This window comes from Thunnus albacares, chromosome 17 (genome assembly GCF_914725855.1).
Source record: "Thunnus albacares chromosome 17, fThuAlb1.1, whole genome shotgun sequence".
NCBI classification, from domain to species: domain Eukaryota; kingdom Metazoa; phylum Chordata; class Actinopteri; order Scombriformes; family Scombridae; genus Thunnus; species Thunnus albacares.
In genome coordinates, this window is record NC_058122.1 from 27,906,962 (window position 1) to 27,922,547 (window position 15,586).

Consider the following 15,586-nt stretch of genomic DNA (forward strand, 5'->3'; position numbering starts at 1 on the left):
GTTACTTTATACTTCTACTCCACTACATTTATTTGTTTATATTTCTTTGTTTAAATTGTTATGAACTTTGTGTGAAAGGTGCTATATGAATAACATGTATTATTATTAAAAAATATGGTATATATAATTTATATTAATTAATGAATATTTATATAATGGAATACAGTTATTAATACTATTATTAAAATGTTCTTACATGTATTTGTTAGTGATTTCTGTAATACGACACTTTTAAAGAAGCCAGTCTGCATAATTAACGCTTTTGATACTTTCAGTACATTTTGCTGATAATACTTCTGTACTTTTACTGAAGTAATGAGATGAATTCAGGACTTTTACTTGTATTGGAGTATTTTAAGACTACAGAGTTTCAACTTAGTAAAGAATGGAATGAAAGAATATTTCAGTAAACGTACGTCAACGTGATATTTACAAGATCTACATGTGCAGAAACACACATATGTGGAAAAACAAAGTGCTTATTCAGCTGTTCTGATGTCATTTGTGGTGTGTGTGTACAGATCAGATGTATTAATGTTATTGGAAATTCCAGAAACTGAACATTTTGAGATACATGACTGTGTGATGAGTATAAAGTTCCTGTTTTTTAATGGCTGCCACAGGAAGTCACATGTCAAAGTTCATGTAAAATCCACATAAAACTACTAATGTTTTCATAGGTAGTGTTAAATTCCACTTCATACAGAGGTTGGTGTTGAAAAGCTACAATCACACTCACACATACAAAAAAACAGGACAGATTTATCAACTGCAGAAATTTTATTGAACCAAATGTGGATTTTGCAAAACAGACTTGCTCTCCATCACCTTCAGTCACAGGAGCACAGTGTGAGCTGACCATGGCTTTGATTTTAAACTACGTCTTTAAACTCATGTTTATAAATTATTGCATTATAGGAAAACGAAATATTCAAGTGTCCAAAACCGCAGGTCTGGTACCAGATTTTTTTTTCTTTTCTTTTATTGGACCAAACAAGAAAGCTGGTCAAGAGCCAGAGTAGGAAAACTACCTTCTGTCCTACCGACTATTCAACAAGATAGTTAACCAGCAACTGACTTCATTTCCTACCCTGCAGTCATTAGTAACATCATGGATTGACCCAGCATTCCTCAGTACAGGCCTCTCTGATCAATGTAAGACCACCACTGAACAGACCCCGTATGTCTGAAACTTGGATTGATATAAAATAATGAAAAAAATTAGAAAAATGTGCCATCAAATAAAGAGCCTGAAACATAAATAAGCTGGCGTGGGGGGGGGGGGCGGTGAAGATATAATGGGTACACAACCTCCGCTCTGCACCTGACAGCAGGCAGCTGGGCATGTAAACACTGCTAGTGGGGGAACTGAGGCAGACTGAAGAGAGAAATAACTTAAAGATGGAAAACAAACTTCTTTCAAAACCATCTTCATTCCCCTCCTACAACCTGCAGCCTTTGTTCTTCTAAGAAAAAAAAAAAAAAAAAAAAAAAAAAATTCACCCACTTGAGCAGATAACACTGTTATAACACCATGACCCTCCTGCACACACCCAACCCCCCCCTCGCCCCCCACCCCCACCCCGTTCCCCCATGACACCACTCCACTCCAACATCTGGAGACTCATTGTTTTATTGAAACACCTTGAAGTACAAAACAAAAAAGTTACATGAAACGGTGCCTCCTTTTTATTGTGGCACGAGACCTAAAAAGAAAAAATTAAAAAAGGAAATAAACAAGGGGGGAGGGGGGAGGAAGGAGGAAGTGTGTGGGAGGGTCATCACCACTCATCCCTGATGTTGTGTGGAGCTGCAGTGGTGTGTCTTTGTGAGAGCGAGCCTGCCCCCTGGTGTTGTAGGGGGGCGGTGGTGTTACAGAGTCCCATGTTTGTCAGAGGTAATTCACGTGTTAGCTAATAGGAGCTGGTGGGGCTGCGAGGGGGGAGAGGGGGGAGGAAGAGCAACAGCAGCACATAGGAGGATGGGAGGAGAGTGTGGGGGGGGGGGGAGATGGGAGGGGTGGGGGGAGTTTGATGGCCTTCCAGGAGAGAAGGGGAGAGGGCTGCTAGCAGCTTCTAGAAGCCGTGGACTTTGAGCTGCTCCTCCTTGGCCAGGTCAATCTGCACAAAGAGAAACAAGAGATCGATGTTAAAATGAGCCCAACCTTCAGTCTGTGCATCACATATCGACTTACTGCTGTCCCCCCGTGAAGAAGAAAACAACTCAGCTGAGACAAACACTCACAGCTGGGAAAAGTTATCCCAACAACACGTGGTGAAACAATAAAATACCCACCTCAATGAGGAACTGGCAGATATTCTTGCGCTGGTCTCCCTGAAGCTGGATCACTTCACCATACTCTGGGTGCTCAATCACTGTCCCATTGCAGGCAAACTTCTGTTGAGGGTCAAGAACAGAAAAACAATCAGTGGTGGCAAGAAAACACACAGCATTAACCACAAACTGAGGTAGTTACCACTCTTTATAATCACTGAAAACACCAAGGTTAATTACACCTGGGTGTTACCAGGAGTATTTACAACCAGGAAGCTTGAAAGTGCCCCAGGAAACACACATATATACAAAGCATTTGAGTGCCCGCCCCCATCCGCAGCCGTACCTTCTTGAAGGCCTTGACTAGCTTCTTCTTGTCATAGTCGGTGGCAATGCCCTGGACAGTTGTGAGGGTCTTCCTGCCGTTCCGCTGTTGGATTCTTATGTGGATGTAGTCCTCTGTCCCGGCTGGGAGGCGGTCATCACCCTTAGTTGCATCAGCAAAGGGGTCTGGATGGAAAAAAAAAACATGGGAAAAAAAGATCAAACTCCAGAAAAAGCTAGGTTGTGTGCAGAAAATGTGATGCTTTGCTTCCCTATCCCGACCATACACACACACAACACAAATGTTTAATAATTTTACCAGTGACCATATATTAAAATCAAACTCTTCATCCACCCTGTTGTCACCTGGCATCTCTCTTCAGCCGAATCATATTTCAGATGAAGTGCGCAGACGTAAGAGCTAAATATACAGCTTAACAGCTTACAGGAGGCCGACAGCGGCGGTTAGCGGCATCCTTCAGCCAGAAAACACGACTGTGTTCGGGATAACAGCCGAGTCATGGTACCGCTACTTACGGTTTACGCGACGTGAATCGAAGCAAAATATCATCTGTTAATCTGGGTGAAATAAATCTCACGTTACGGATTTCGGCAACTAACAGATTCCTTGAGCACCACTAACGGAGATGAAGAATAAGCTAACGCGTTGGTAGCTAAATGCAGGCCTAATGGCGGCCGTTTGGACGTTAGCAAAGGCCTGCTAGTCGGCTAAAATCAGACTCTCTTTTAAAAGTTTAACATTAATATCAAATCAATGACTTAAAAGGACAAGCGTTACAATTATTAAGAAACATTTGCAACAAAGAAAATATCAGCTAGATTTGAATAAAAAGCTTGGGTTAGCTTCGCTAGCTCTCGCCCTTCCCCCACCTTGTCTCACGGATCAGTTTGGTTAAAAATTCAACTTACCAAAAGTTTGGAGGTTCTGGATAGCGGACATACGATAAGATTTGCTTTCCTTTCGGATAATAACTTGGTTAGCGAGCGGTTCGTCGGCTAACTGTGACTTTTATTTGTCGTATCTGGGTTTTGCCTTTCCTCGGGGACGCTGGACTCGCCTTCACAAAGTCTCACAAAATGGAGATCGTCGAGTCCGAAGCACTAGAAAACAAGCCTTTATAGCCCCGCCCCGAAACCAACGTCAGCACGTCGCTGACGTACGTATGGGACAGATGCCGACGGCGTCACCACGCCCTATTATTTCTCAACTTTACTGGAACAGTGACGTCATCTCTTTATAAATTACGTTTATAAAATTACATCTGTAAATTTCCAAAGCATTAAATAACTTACGTGTTATTTTTAAATTTTATTTATCTTCAGTTCTCTTATTTCTAAAGGTTTTTTGTTGTTGTTTGTTTATTTTATTGTTAATATATATATATATATATATATATATATATATATATATATATATATATATATATATATATATATATATGACTTTATTCCTGTGCTTTTTATGTTGTTCTATGTCCTTCATTGATCTGTTCTACTGTGTGTTTTGTGTGATGGTTTTCCTGTATTCGTGTATTATTTGTGTGTTGTGTATTTCAAATTTTGACTAATAAAATTGAAAAAATTGTTCATTCACTTCAATAAGTCCAAGCCTCTTCTGCTTGTTTTTAAATTAAGCTCTAAGTTAAAATGTTAAAGCTGTGAAAACTATGCTTTTATTTACAACCCCTCTGAAAGATGTGTGTTGATATATATTTATTTAAAATCTATTTTTTATGCTTTGGCTTTTATGCGGCTCCTTTATTTTCTTATGTGTATTACTGATCTGTTATAAATATATATACATCCACAGTTGAAAGCTTCCGTAACTAGTGACGTACTTTACAGATTAAGATTTTAAATGCAAACCATGTGACTAATCCTTAAAATATGATGTACGTTGATCATGTTTATAGATTAAAATACGCATCAGTAGATACATTTAAATTAGCTCCAGCTACAACATCAAAATGTTTACATGTTATTTCAACAGTTATAGTAATCATACAGTATATTATCTATAATAATCTGAAAGGAGTCATTCTGTATAATGACTTTTTCATTTTTGATACTTTTAAGTACATTTTACTGACAATACGTAAGTATTTTACTTAAGTAAATGATCTGAATACCACATTTTGGGTCCTTTTCTACAAAGACGGCCCCATCTTCACCCTGTCCTGTCTATTTAGATTTTTTACTTATTTCTGAGGTGAGAATGAAACTAAAGATGCAGAAAGATGCAGGGTCCATACTTTCTTATCTCAGATAACAGCTCATGTGATTCAGGGGAGGGAACTAAAATAAGTTTAATATAAATGATGATGAAATAAAAATGAAACTACTCAGTATCTAAACATCAGGACAGATCAGATGAGGTCAGCTGCCTTTACAAAACAAATACGGCCGGCAAACCTTTTCAGCCTCGTTTAGTTTAGTTAATATAAAGCATCACCACCCAACATTTGGCTTTATGAACAGTGTTAAGTTTCAAATCTTTTTAAAATCATTAATATTACATCTTGTTGTGCTTTGATGCATTTTAACCTTTTTGCTAAATAGAACATTCAAAACTATAAAACATCTCCAAAAAGTGAAAGTAAGTTTACCAACAGCTGCATTTTATTTTGCAGCTTTTTTTATGTCAAAAATATGAAATAGAAATATTAGAGAGTAGGAGGTAGAGTACTTCTACCACCTTGTACATAAAAAGTGAAAGATACATCTAAGATATGTATTTTATATGTAGATTGTATATATTTATGTCCTTGATTATTGTGTAGTAGTTGTGTATTTCTGTGACCTGTGTGTTATTCCTGTCTGCAAACTAAATTCTTCTCAAAACAAATTCATTAATTCAGTATTAAAGGCGACTCTTCTGTCACTGCCAATATTAATGTGCTTTTGTTTCAGGTTTCGTATTATTTCTCCACATTTTCAGATATGTTGCGATCAAGTTTTCTGGAAACGAAAGTATGTTGTTGTGCGTCTTGCAGAGGAATCTTACCGAGCCTGTCCTTCGATGACAGCTGTGTTTACTCCGTCTTGTATCGACGGCTGAGCTTTACGGGCGTAGAGGTGGTTAACATGCTCAGACGTGGAGGTAATAAAGACAGACTGTTGCTCCAGAGAGAAGCGAGGGATGTTCACACGATGATTATTGTGGGTAGAAATATCACGGTAAACGGTTTTATCATGATAATCGTCAAAGTTTCCTGAAATCTTATTATCAGTGCTTGAATACGGTTAAATGACTTCACACTGGGATCAGCTTGGTTGGATGTAGCTGCACAGATATAACATTTAAAGCAGTTTTAACGCTGTAAACACAAATAAGTTGTAATAATAATAATAAAGTTCAAGACAGTTGGACACCTGGCCTGTGTCACTGCTACACACCCGTTCATACTTTATAAAATCATGAATTTTTCCAAACGAAGTTGACTGATTGATTTCTGGAGTGAGTGTTATCTGCTGGGTTTGTGCCAGATGTATGTTGTTAACTAAACTGTCTGAACACTGAAGGCTCGACAACGAACGGAGCGACGCGTAACACAGGTGCCAAACTCGTTACAACATGTAGACGTCATCAAAAACTATTTTTGGCAACAATTGATGCCTGAACATGATCAGCTCATTATCAACGCCTGAAGGAAGTCACAGAAAACAGTCACAGCCCTATGACTATGTATATATATATATATATCAAAAGAATGTAAAAAAAAATCATATTTGTTGTAAAATATATACAATAAGAGAGATGCAACATAGCAAAACTTTCAGTTTATAAGATATGATGCATATTGATTACATTACGTGAAGGTAGATGTAGAAGTTCAAATTAGCTTAATTAGTAAAATGTTTTCTGCAACAGAATTAATCACAGTTAAATACATATAATAAGTCATTCTGTATGATGACTGACAATACTTATGTCCTTTTAATTAAGTGACATTTTGAAGTTGAGACTTTGACTTATAACTGACTAACTTTTCAGTTATGTAACACAGTTCAAACCAAACAAATCTGACTTCATGATCAAACATGAACGGCGGCAGAATGTTGTCAAACTTGTGATCTGTAGTTGTGTTCAATTAGACAGCAGACATCAATAATGGCCTTGTTACTTGTCAACAGAGAGACTGCCAACAAGTCAGAGCTGCAGATGCTCTCATAGATTCCTCGTCAGTGACGCAGAGGTGCCAGCAGGAAAAAAAAAGGAGAGCTGGATGGAACAAAATCTGGCTGCTCTTGACACTACTGGTCTGTTTGAAAGCACCAAATCAAATTCGTCTGACGTGGAAACACAAGAGAAAGTAGTGGAGGAGATCGAGACATGCGTGTCGCTTGCTTCACCAGGTCTTCTTTTGTGTTCTTGGTTGCGCTCCAGCTTGGCAGATTCACAGAAGACCAGGAAACTGACAATAATGCAGAGGCAGCGAGGCCTTGTTCACTTAGGGAGACGATCTGAAGATAGGAGTCACAGGTCCTGCTTGACTTCACCAGGGAGAGACACAGATCCTGCTGAAGTTATTGAGCTACTACAGAAGATCAACTGCGTGATGTAGAGAAACGGAGACGGCCCAAGACCAAGAGAGAGACCTCCAGGAAGGAAACCCAGAAACAGCACTCAAAGAGAAGGAAGCTGGAGGCGGTTCCTTCTTAAAGGCCCGTCTAGAAGGTGCTTTAGATGTAACGTTCACTTTTTATGCCCAAAGTTTCAGACCGGATCCAAAACCAGCTGTAGTGGTCGGTTGAGTCACTGCTGCAGCACGTTATGAAGAATGCTGTAAATGTCTTAAAGGACCAGTATGTAGGATCTAGTGCCATCTAGTGGTGAAGTTGCAGATTACAACCAACTGAATAATCCTCCCCTTCCAAGCATGTAGGAGAAGCTACGGTGGCTGAAAGGTCCTCTCAGCGTTTGGTTTGTCCGTTCTGAGCTACTGTAGAAACATGGTGGTGTAACATGGCGGGCTCTGTGGACGAGGACCCCCCCCCCCCCATGTAGATATAAAGGGCTCATTCTAAGCTAACGATGTCTAAACAAAAAAGATTCTTATTTTCAGGTGATTATACACTCATTAAAACACATTTATGAATATTATTTTTTCATTTCTGCACACTAAACTTTTTAAATGTTTCTGTAAAGGTTTTTACCATCCATGAGACCCTTTAGAGCCTGCTACACGTTCAAGTCCTCCTCCGCTCAAAAACCTGTTTTTCTTCTTGTTCCTTCAGTTGGATGTTTCAGAAAAGGTGCAGGACACTCAAATATAGAAAATCAATCAATTACAGCTTTTTATTATAATGTTATTCATTGTTTATACAGCAGGAAGAGTTATAGTTGTTGAATAATGCATTAATAAACACTTATATCTGCTTATAACTACAGTACCAGTCATACCTTCCCATTCACTTCAATGAGAAAGTGTGTCCAAACTGGTGCTGTTCATTATAGTGTTTTATTAACTGTTTATATACCGATTATCAATGTTGTAAATTAGCAAAGTAAAATGTTAATAAAAAAAACACAAGATCATTATAGACAAAACATCAAATCTTTAATAAAAGTCACATCTGTCTAACATGACATAATGGGAGAAACGTTTCATCATACAAAGGGTGAGACAGCAGCGAGCGTACCATCGGTAGTCACAGGTGCATTCTGGGGAAAACAGGATACATCCAACACGCCACCTTAACAGCTAACCAGCAAAACTCAACTGCTACACAACTGCGCCTAGTGCACAAAAAACAAACAAAAAAAAAAACAAAAAAATAAACAGATGAGCAGGATTAGAATCAAAAAAATTAAAAAGAACAAAACAAGACGCTGAGTCTGGAGTCCAGTATGTGATGATCCGAGTTTCAACCTGACACACTTTTCCAAACTCATAGAGCCAAAGTCGTACTGTATGTTCCAGATGTTATTACATTTAAAAACACACATCTGTGATGAACAACAGTCCTGCCTAACAAACACATCCTGAGCTGCGACTGCAATGAATAAAAGAAATGTAAAAATATGTGACTTCTGATATGAAAACAACACAAAGGAAAGATTTGTCATGTTTACTGTGGATTTTGTCATTTTGGATGTTTTTTTTTTTTTTTCACACTTACCAAGAATAGTAAGATAATAAATGGCTTCTTCTGATGGGAGGAAAATGAAACCTGATAATAAAACTATGGACACTACAGACCTGTATCACAAAGTAAGATCAACTGTTGTTAACCAGATAACTCTGACTCACTCACATCTCCAGGACTAAACTGAAAACCCGAAATCTCTACAGGATCCCGACACGAACAAAAGTATTTAAAGTTTGCACTAAGGTGAGATGTGATAACGCAGAGTTGAGACGATAAGTCTTACTTTCCTGATCCTTTTAGTCATTTTCTAAGCGCAAAAAAAAAAAAGTTCTGCTTTTTTCATTCCATCAACATCATGTTTAACAAACATCTAAAAAGAAATTTAATTTGTGAATTGATGCAGAATCGTAGGAGATAATATTTAATTTCTTCACCCTCCGCTATCAGCTGGCGTCCGTCTGTGTGACGCCGTTTATCTGACGTCACAAACGTTAAGTTTAACACGCAGAGAAAGCGAAAGACTCAGTTGAACTTGCTTCGAGTTACAGGCTGCAGAGAGAAGAATTGGAATGAAAGGGGACCACTGGTACCACTTTAAACTGGTTTATACTGCTGTTGATGGTGTCCAGTGAAACCATTACAAAAACCAGGTCAGAACAGATTCCCTCTCCACATCAAGCCAGATTCTTAAAATAATAAACATGTTATAAAAAAGAAGAAGAAAAAAAACAAACAAAACAAAAAATCACAGCACAAAGAAATTAAAAAAAAAAAAAGAAGGATAAAACAGACCAAAGCATGGAAGACACAATAATAACCTTTCACAGCGGCTCTGTTGCTTGTGTGGATCCAGTCTTGGACTTGAAGCTCTTACGTCTTCACCTGAAAACTGTCAGAATGAAAAACAACAGTCAGGAGACAAACTTTTACCTGGAAAACTCTATAAACCCCCCAAAAACAAACTACACATCAGCTGAGTAGCGCGAGGGGGGGGGTTCTGTTCTGTATTTCTCTGTTTAGCATCTTCAGGTTATGCTAACCCATTGTTGCTAACTTTGAAGCTAACCTCCTTTACTTTTCCAGCATTTGGGGAAACAATAGACGTGACTTTTTAGCATTTATTAACTGACACACTGTAGTCTGTACTGTACTGACAACTTACTACTAACCTTTTCCTCTGCTCCGCTCGCATCCACCGTCACTTCTCTGCCCCTCGCTCTTTCCCGCTTGCTACGCAAACATATTACGCAATGACGTATTCCTTAACGGAGCCACGCTACCAGTGGTTTCCCAGGCAACGACAGAGGTTGACTCACGTACCGGAACAGCGCTGCACAGAGACTCCCAAACGCTGTATCCATTCATTCGGATATCAAATATTAAAAAATATATATTTTTTGGCCTGGCGGAGGTTCTCGTTGTGTCATTATGGAGAAACACAGATTCAGTAAACGTTCAGTATGTTCAGTAAACGTTGAGTACAGTTAGACCCAGCAGTCTCCGTTAGGTTGGGCGAGTTCAAAGTTGTGAAAACAACGGGGGTGTTTTGAATACACCCCCGTTGTTTTCACAGGTAATTTGTTAGTCTGTCCCTCCCGCCGCAGGAAATAATGGATTAATCCTGGAAAGATGTTGATGTAGCACTTTTCTCCTTATGAAAATAACACGGAGATTATTTGACCAATGAGAATTTAGTCGGACAAGAGCATATCGACCAACTAATCGATCAGCAGACTGCAGCCCTACAGCTGATACAGCGATGATGTCCGTTATGTTTCAGGCTACAGGTTTGTTGGAAAATGAATCAGCAGCTATTTGTTTTAATTATTCTTTGAGCAAAAATGCAAAGATTTGCTGTTTTTGTGGGTTTTTTTTTTAAACATGATAAATTGAATATTTTTGGGGTTATTGACTGTTAAACTGACAAAAAAAACGACATTTGATGACGTCTCATTGGAGGCATTTTTCACTAAATTATTTGATTAATCGAGACAATAATCTGCAGATCAATCAATCATGAATATAATCATTAGCTGCAGCCGTCTGATAGTAACAATGAATCTAATAAAAAGTTAATCAAATACTGGTGTTTTTTTTTTTAAAAAAAAACCCTGATGTGTATCAGTGGTGTATATTTAATAACACGCATCACAATTTACTTTTCATATAAAATCCTGTATCAACTCAAATCCATCAGTTTCTCATTTCATCTTTTGACTTTAATCACAGGATCCTGCAAACTGTTTGAGTTATTCTCAAAGGAGGACACATCAGTGTTTTTAAACCTGATAGAAGAACAAGCCCAGATTTCAATCAACAATCAAAGATCAATCAAGATTTTGATCAAGAAAACTGAGACCCGACTGATGCTGCCTTCGTGTCGTATCAGATTTACTGTAATTAAACAGATTCCAACCTGTAAACGACGTTCACGCCAACATCAGAGTAATAATTACGCTGATTCTTCTGAAAGCTTTGATATATCTGACTTGAAGCTTAATAAAACCAAAGTTCCTAAAAACCAAACAAACGTCGGTCCGTCAGTGTGATGCGTTTCACCAGGACTCACTGGCTTCTATATAAACCGGCTGCTGTCACACACTCTGCCTCTTTAGTTTGTCTTTAATTTATCTACAATAAAACCTATTTTCAGTTACATGTGTGATCTCTCCGCCTTCGTCAAGCCTTGAGCCGGGATGTGAAGAATATAATTAATCTAAGATTTAATGAATGTGGAGATTTATTGTAAATTTATGTCTTTTAACCGTCACACAACCGACCGTCTGTCGACCTGAAAGCTCACAAGTTGTAAACAATCTCTCCCGTCTCGACTGATCCTTTCAACATGACGTAAACATGGATGGTTGTGTGAACTGAGCACTCGGCAAGAACACAACGAGCAAACTGACTGTGTTGCTTTATGAGTCTGGTTTGTGTGTTTCTCAGCACCAGTTTGAACTAAACCAGTGTGCAGATTCTCTGATAACATGGTCGTGTTGCTTTAAAGACTGAAGATGCAAACAAACGTCTCATCCTGCTACATATATTTAACTGAGAATCTGTTGTACTTAAATCATGATAAATGGATTTAGTGATGAGATGGACAAATCTCAGTAACCCCACCCACCCCAGACGTACCTCAACACCAAACCTCCAACACTTCCTGCTGCCTCACACCTCCTACCTGCCTCATACTGCCTCAGCTCAGCTCAAACTCCACTTTAGCAAAAAAAAAAAAAAAAAAAAAAAAACAGGATGCCGCAGCTTTGGGAAGGAGAGAATTCCACATTTGGTTCACCGTCAGAACTGTTCTTCTTAAATAACACTTTGCTTTAGTATTCAGTGAGGATGAGGAGCTGCGGCTGAGTTATGACAAGAATCTCGTGTTGCAGGTCAAGTTCAGAGGGCAAGCAAGACCCCCCCCCCCCCCCACCCCAAACATGTGTTTCCTACAGGACAGCAACAGCTGCTGTTTAAATACGGCAACTCTTAACTGTTTTTGCAGCTAAATAATGTCAGCGGTTCCCAACCTGTGGGTCGGGCCCCCAACAAGGGGACACTGGATGAATCTAAGGGGTCGTGAGATGATGGGACGACCCTCAAACATTTGCTTTATTCATTGTTAATTACTGTATTTTATCTTCTTAAACCTGTAAAAGTTATTAAGATAAAATGAAATTAATTTATTTAACTGGTAGAAGCCACAACGTGTGACGAGGTTCCAGGTAGAATTTACTTTATTTTAAGAGGTTGGGAACCACTGATAAAGAGGTTATATTTATTAGCCACAGCACATCTTTAATTAATTAATCTCCAACCTTGATACTAACAACGTTAAATAAACTTTTACAGATAAAATCCATTCCTGTCTGCACAGTAAACTCTTCTTATCAAAGCTCACCTGTTGCTGATGTGCTCGGCACTACGGGGACTCTCCTCCATTCTCTGCTGCTGACTTGGGCTGGCTTTTAGATCTGGACCTGGATCCTCTTTTGGAGGAAGGGGTGCGGCTTCTGGACCTTGACTTGGACCGGGACCTGGACCTGGATCTCGATCTGGATCGGGACGGGGACTTGGCCTTGGTCTTCTTGTCCCTCGGAGAGTGGGACTTGGATCGGGAATAGGACCGGGACCTGGATCTGCTGTAGCGGGATCGGCTTCGGGAGCGAGAGCGGCTCCTGCTGCGGGATCTGCTGCGTCTCCTGTGTCTCGGGCTGGGGGAAGAGCTGGATACATTCAGTGTGTTGAGTTATTGTCTACCATGTGAAAACAGCTCAAACTGAGGAAAATATGACATGTAATGTAATTTTCTGCCACTACTGGGTTTCTCAATCAAAACAATAACAAAAGATGGAGTTTGATAACATCGTGGTGTGGCATGGGATCATGGGAGTTGTCGTCTTCATTGAATGAATAAAGCACTTTCACGTTAAAAATCAGTGTTTAGCAGACACAGGAGGACCGTAGGGGCTGTTAGCTGAGCTGCTGCTAGCATTTGCTCAGCTTGTTTCTCTGGTAACTTATGATCAAGACGTCCGGCGACTAAAATCCTTCATCTGGTCAAAGATATAGTTAAAAAACAAACAAGATCTAGAAAGTATAGTGTAAAAGTGTGGCTTAAAACTGGATAAAAAGCCAATTTATGACAGATTCTGGCAAACAAACACAACGCTGACGCATGCGCAAAGGGGATATGACGCCATTGACAGGCGACCAAATAAAACGGGCCTTTAAGTTGATTAAAATTGTGGATTCCGGTGTTTTAACATTGTTGGAAACATTTGAGATAATGTAAAAACACAACTCATTAAAATATATAAAATAATTACAATCGTTTTTAGACATTTTAATGCGGGAAAGTTACATATTGGGCCTTTAACTGGGAATCGGAATCTAACTTCAGCGTCGTCTCTCCTCAGAAACCTGAGTTATTCTTACCTCCTGCTTCTGCGGCCGTGTCCCCCGTACCTCCGAGGCTGGCCTCCCCGCCGCCCTCCTCCTCCGCCGCCGCCTCCGTAGTGGGAGTCGGGCGGCCTGCCGTATCGGGCCATCTGCACGCGCAACTCCCGCCCGTCCAGCAGCGCGCCATCCATCGCGTCCATTGCGTCCTCCGCGTCCCGCTTGTCGTGGAACCGCACGAACGCGAAACCGCGGCTTTCCTTTGTGTAGCGGTCTCTGGGGATGTAGACGTCCCCTACCCGGCCGTACTTCTCGAACACCCGTCTGAGTGTTTCGGGAGATGTCCGGTAGGTCAGGTTGTCCACTTTGAGGGAAGTCATGCCGTCGACATCAGGCGGAGGCCTACCGTAACTCATGATGCTCAACTAGCGCAGCCTTCTTCAAAACACTTAATATCCTGGCTAAAACACCGCCTACCTGCTCGTTAAACTGTACACACACATACGAGGGTGTAATTTATAATAAATCGACTTGCCTGCGGTACTTTGAAGGTTGAACAGTCACAAAACAACCGGATTCTTGCAGCTCGACTCACCACGTCTCCACACTGCACAAGCCAGTGGGCGTAGTCTTCTTCTACTCTGTAAATAGGCGCTGACTTCTTCTACTCTTTAAATAGGCGCTCTGTCATATTTGCCCCATCAGCGCCATCCTGTGGAACTGCTTTAATTTTTATTTTTATCACTTCAAAAAGCAAACAAAATAAAATGAAACGTATAAAACTAACTTTTTGAGAGGTGTTTGTTGACGTTGATCTTTATCTGATTATTTGTTGATTTATTTTATTTTAATTTTTGACATTCTGACTTTTTCCCAACTTTATCGGCCAAATATTGAAATACACAACATAAAACTAAGAACTCAAATTGATGTCTTTGATGAAAATTGGTCAAAATGACTGCGCCACGTCTCAACTATAAGGCCTGATTTTGTACAACAGTAATATACTAATATACTTACTTTAAAGGCATATCTTCCTATTTAAAACATTTTTCTTCTTGTTTTTTCTTTTCCTCCAAGTAAAGAATTATTATGGTTTGATATGAATCTGTATATGCACGTGCATGTATGTATACATGGGTGTGTATGTATATATGTGTATCTTGCATTCCAGTCCAGTTACCATTAAGGTATCAACTGAAATAATACCATGTAGTATCGAAACTTCTCCAATCAAACGATTCCTGCATTCGATCCTTTTTATACCCAGATCTAGAAAAAAGCGACTATTTGTAACAAGACAAACTGGTTCTGATACTTCTCAGTCTTTTAAAAGAAGGGAGGAAGTTAAAAAGATGGTTAGCAGAGCGAGAGGAGTCTTGAAGAACATTGTGTCCCTTTTCCCTTGAAGAACATTGTGTCCCTTTTCCTTTAGTCTTATAGTAGCCTGTAGATCTCAGTGAGGGATGGAAATTCCTGGCATTTGATTTTTGATGCTGTGTGTATTATTTTGTCAAGACATTTCCTGTCTTGCGCTGAGGTGTTTCCATACTAGACCGTTATTCCAAAGGTAAGGATGCTCTCCATCCCAGTAGGATAAAACTGCATCATATATCAAAATAATTAACTTTTACAATCTCTGGAATGAGCTTTCATTAGAACAAGCTGTATATCTAGAAGGAAAAGTTGATGGAGATTTTAATGCTCATAGTATATTATGGGATAGTTATAATGAAAAAAGTGTGATCCTGCTGATTGGGAAAAAAAATAAGCAGATTAGTGATAAAGAAATGCAAAAAGTGGATGTTAATCAGGGTGTTGATGTGTGAAGCTAGCTGGTGGATGAAGGAATGTGAAAATGCAATAAAATTTTGAAATAAAGCTTTTAAAATGTTGAAATAATCATAATTTCCATATAAAAGGTTGCAAACTAATGCAAGGAAAACAATTAAAAATGCAAAGAAGGTTTTTTTGA

General features: G+C 39.4%; 2 protein-coding genes across 4 annotated transcripts; both read right to left on the reverse strand.

Moving 5' to 3' along the window:
* Positions 1-1,615: 1,615 nt before the first annotated feature.
* On the reverse strand, positions 1,616-3,716 carry LOC122967384 (eukaryotic translation initiation factor 1b). The gene is made up of 4 exons (XM_044332009.1): positions 3,529-3,716; positions 2,621-2,784; positions 2,296-2,397; positions 1,616-2,120 (listed from the first exon to the last, which is right to left on the reverse strand). The coding sequence occupies exons 1-4, from the start codon at positions 3,557-3,559 to the stop codon at positions 2,076-2,078; spliced, it is 342 nt and encodes a 113-aa protein (XP_044187944.1). The 5' UTR covers positions 3,560-3,716; the 3' UTR covers positions 1,616-2,075.
* Positions 3,717-8,158: 4,442 nt separating this feature from the next.
* LOC122966635 (serine/arginine-rich splicing factor 2-like) lies at positions 8,159-14,259 on the reverse strand. 3 transcript variants are annotated; one of them, XR_006398423.1, is made up of 4 exons: positions 13,651-14,259; positions 12,614-12,938; positions 9,531-9,601; positions 8,159-8,359 (listed from the first exon to the last, which is right to left on the reverse strand). XR_006398423.1 is itself a non-coding variant. In XM_044330889.1 (3 exons), exons 1-2 carry the CDS (start codon positions 14,025-14,027, stop codon positions 12,635-12,637), a joined length of 669 nt encoding a protein of 222 aa, XP_044186824.1. In that variant the 5' UTR covers positions 14,028-14,259; the 3' UTR covers positions 8,159-9,601; positions 12,614-12,634. The 3 variants fall into 3 exon arrangements, 2 of the variants coding, with proteins under 2 accessions (XP_044186824.1, XP_044186823.1); XM_044330889.1 differs by having other exon boundaries at positions 8,159-9,601; positions 12,614-12,926; XM_044330888.1 differs by having other exon boundaries at positions 8,159-9,601.
* Positions 14,260-15,586: the final 1,327 nt, after the last annotated feature.

Excerpts from the sequence above, each read along its gene's own strand:
- LOC122966635 (XM_044330888.1), bottom strand. The coding sequence starts at position 14,027 with ATGAGTTACGGTAGGCCTCCGCCTGATGTCGACGGCATGACTTCCCTC. Across the intron at positions 12,939-13,650 it reads CACGGCCGCAGAAGCAGGAG|CTCTTCCCCCAGCCCGAGAC; the intron begins GTAAGAATAACT and ends GAATGTATCCAG.
- LOC122967384 (XM_044332009.1), bottom strand. The coding sequence starts at position 3,559 with ATGTCCGCTATCCAGAACCTCCAAACTTTTG. Across the intron at positions 2,785-3,528 it reads CCAGAACCTCCAAACTTTTG|ACCCCTTTGCTGATGCAACT; the intron begins GTAAGTTGAATT and ends TTTTCCATCCAG. Across the intron at positions 2,398-2,620 it reads TAGTCAAGGCCTTCAAGAAG|AAGTTTGCCTGCAATGGGAC; the intron begins GTACGGCTGCGG and ends GACCCTCAACAG.